The 2881-nt window shown below is 43.9% G+C and overlaps 1 protein-coding gene across 1 annotated transcript; it reads left to right on the top strand.

Moving 5' to 3' along the window:
• Positions 1-1249: 1249 nt before the first annotated feature.
• LOC115649372 (uncharacterized mitochondrial protein AtMg00860-like) lies at positions 1250-1681 on the top strand. Its single transcript, XM_030558319.1, has one exon. The coding sequence runs from the start codon at positions 1250-1252 to the stop codon at positions 1679-1681; it is 432 nt and encodes a 143-aa protein (XP_030414179.1).
• The last annotated feature ends 1200 nt before the right edge of the window (positions 1682-2881 follow it).

Raw genomic sequence — 2881 nt, 5'->3', positions numbered from 1 at the left:
AGGAGAATACATTAGTGCACCCCTAGTGTGCGTAAGGTGTCACAAGAACCTACCCACAAAATTGTGGGGAGTCAAGAATGTTACCGGTGTGTTAAGCTGGGTCACCATGCATCAGAATGCTTGTGTAGGACCTGGTGTGCCGACTTTGTGGCAAAAAGGGACACATTGCGTGTGCCTGTAAACAAAAGAGACACATTGAGTGTGCCTGTGAGTTGATGGACCAAAAAGGAAAATCTGCATACCCTAGAGCAGACCCAGGACGCCCAAAGTGACACCTCATCAGAAAAAGTGCCACTCCATGTTTTTGCTTTGACAGTGGACTCACATGAATACTGGGTAACCCCGTTATTGGACAGCAAACCTGTATGCATGGAGTGCGACACTGGTGCATTCTTTTCGCTGGTCTCAGAGACTGTATAAAGAAAAGCTACAGCATCTTCCACTTAAGGCAATGAAAACTATTCTGAAGACATACACTGGAGAAGCTGTACTCATGTTGGGCACTACTGATGTTAAGGTGGAGCTCAATGGACAGGCTGCTAAATTGCCACTGTTTGTGGTGAAAGGCAATGACCCAGCTTTAATGGATAGGTCTTGGCTGTGGAAGATTCAGCTGAGCTGGGCAGAAGTGCACCGAATGACTAAAGATTAAACTGGTCTGACGGCTGTAATAAGGAAACATGCTGCTGTTTCTGGAGAGGATCTGGGAAGTAAGAAAGGAATCACCATGACATTGAACATTAAACCTGGCAGTCAACCAAAATATCTGAAAGCTAGAACTGTGCCATATACCCTCAGGCCAAAGGTTGAAGTGACCCTGGAGCATCTGGTCACAAATGGAGTCCTAATACAAGTTACCCATAGCCCATGGGAAACTCCAATCATTCCAATAGTGAAGAAAGATGTCTCCCTCTGGATTTGTGGAGATTTTAAAATCACTGTCAACCCAGTGTTGTGTGAAGAGTAATTCCTGCTTCCCCACATCAATGACCTCTTCATGGGTCTGGCTGGAGGACAAAAGTTCAGTAAGACTGATCTGAGTCAAATGTATGTAAAATGTATGTTGATGAAAAGTCCCAAGAGCTGTTGACTATTGTGACACATAAAGCACTTTACTGATACTATCGCCTACCCTTCTGAATAATGTCTGCTCCCGCCTTGTTCCAGAGAGCTATGGACCAGATATTGTGTGGCATGCCAGGAGTCAAGTGCTATCTGGACAACATCCTGGTCACTGGAAGGAATGAGGATGATCACTTTAAAGAATGTAGAGGCTACCCTTCAAAGACTGGAAAAGTATGGCATAAGAGTCCGCAAAGACAAGTGTGAATTCTTACAGCCTTCTGTTGAATATTTGGGACACATCATTGATGCTATGGGTCTTCATGATGTCCCTGGAAAAGTGAAGGCTACTGAGGAGACTCCAACTCCTCAAAATATTAGTCAGCTTTGCTCATTTCTAGGACTATTGAACTATTATGGAAAGTTCATTTCACAGTTAGCCACACTGTTAAAACCACTTCATGGACTCCTGGGGCAGAATGAGGCCTGGAAGTGGACTGAAGCCTATGATGTTGCATTTAACAAAACTAAGGGTGTGCTGCTAAATTCGGGAATTCTGATGCACTTTGATCCACTCTTACCTCTACAGTTGGCCTGCAATGCCTCCCTTATGGAGTAGGAGCAATCATGTCACACATTATGCCTTTTGGAAAAAAGGGACCTATTGCTTTTGCTTCACACACACTAAGCAAAACAGAAACTAATTATGCCCAAATCGAATGTGAGGGATTGGGAATCGTTTTCAGACTTTGGAAGTTTTCATCAGTCCCTGTTCAGATGGAAGTTTACACTTCTCACAGATCATCAACCTCTGACTTCAATTTTTAGACCACACACAGACATTCCCCCATTAGCTGCTAGTCATATGCAATGATGGGCATTGTTGCTTTCCGCACACACATATGAAATCCAGTATCAGAAATCCACTCTGCACTGCAATGCAGGTGGTCTCTCAAGGCTGCCTTTGCCAGTCAAACATCTAGCTATTGCCCAGAAGGAAATCTTTTATTTTGAATAGGTAAAAAACACACCCATCACTGTTACTCAGGTAAAGAAGGCAACTTGCATTGAGCCAGTATTGTACCAAGTTATGGACCTGGTGATGCATGGAACTTCTTGACGACCCTCTCCAGTCTCACCCCACCTTGTTACCTACATGTCCAGGAGAACAGAGTTATCGGTCAATTCTGGTTGTTTGTTGTGGGGAAGACATGTCATTATCCCACCACCAGTGAGATCACAGATGTTAGAACAGCTACATTCCGGTCACTGTGAAATAGTGCGCATGGAGGAAATTGCACAAAGCTATTTTTGGTGGCCAGAATTGGACAGTGCTATTGAAGAGAAGGCAAGAGCTTGTATGTCATGTCAGAGTGTGAGGAATGCACCCCAGTGTGCACCCCTACACCTATGGGGCTGGCCTGTAAACTTCTGGCAGCATATTCACATTGACTTCGCTGGCCCCCTTGAAAGAAGCATGTTCTTGGTGGTGGTAGGTGCCCATTCTAAATGGTCAGAAGTCTCTATAATGCAGTCCACTACTGAAAACAGTATTATCCAAAAACTATAGGGACTCTTTAGTCATTTCAGTCTGCTAGAACAACTTGTGAGTGACAACAGACCACAGTTCATCTCTCAGGAGTTTGGACATTTTATGAAGGCAAATGGGATACACCACATCACTTCAGCACCATATCATCCATCCATTAATGTATTAGCTGAAATTGTGCAGCTTTGAGATCAGCAAGGGGACAATTATACATTGAAACGTTTCTGGATACCTTCTTATTATCCTACAGAAACACACTGCATGCTACAA

This window comes from Gopherus evgoodei, chromosome 3 (assembly GCF_007399415.2).
Source record: "Gopherus evgoodei ecotype Sinaloan lineage chromosome 3, rGopEvg1_v1.p, whole genome shotgun sequence".
In the NCBI taxonomy this organism is placed as follows: Eukaryota; Metazoa; Chordata; order Testudines; family Testudinidae; genus Gopherus; species Gopherus evgoodei.
This window is presented reverse-complemented; position numbering and strand designations above follow the sequence as displayed.

Excerpts from the sequence above, each read along its gene's own strand:
- LOC115649372 (XM_030558319.1), top strand. The coding sequence starts at position 1,250 with ATGATCACTTTAAAGAATGTAGAGGCTACCCTTCAAAGACTGGAAAAG.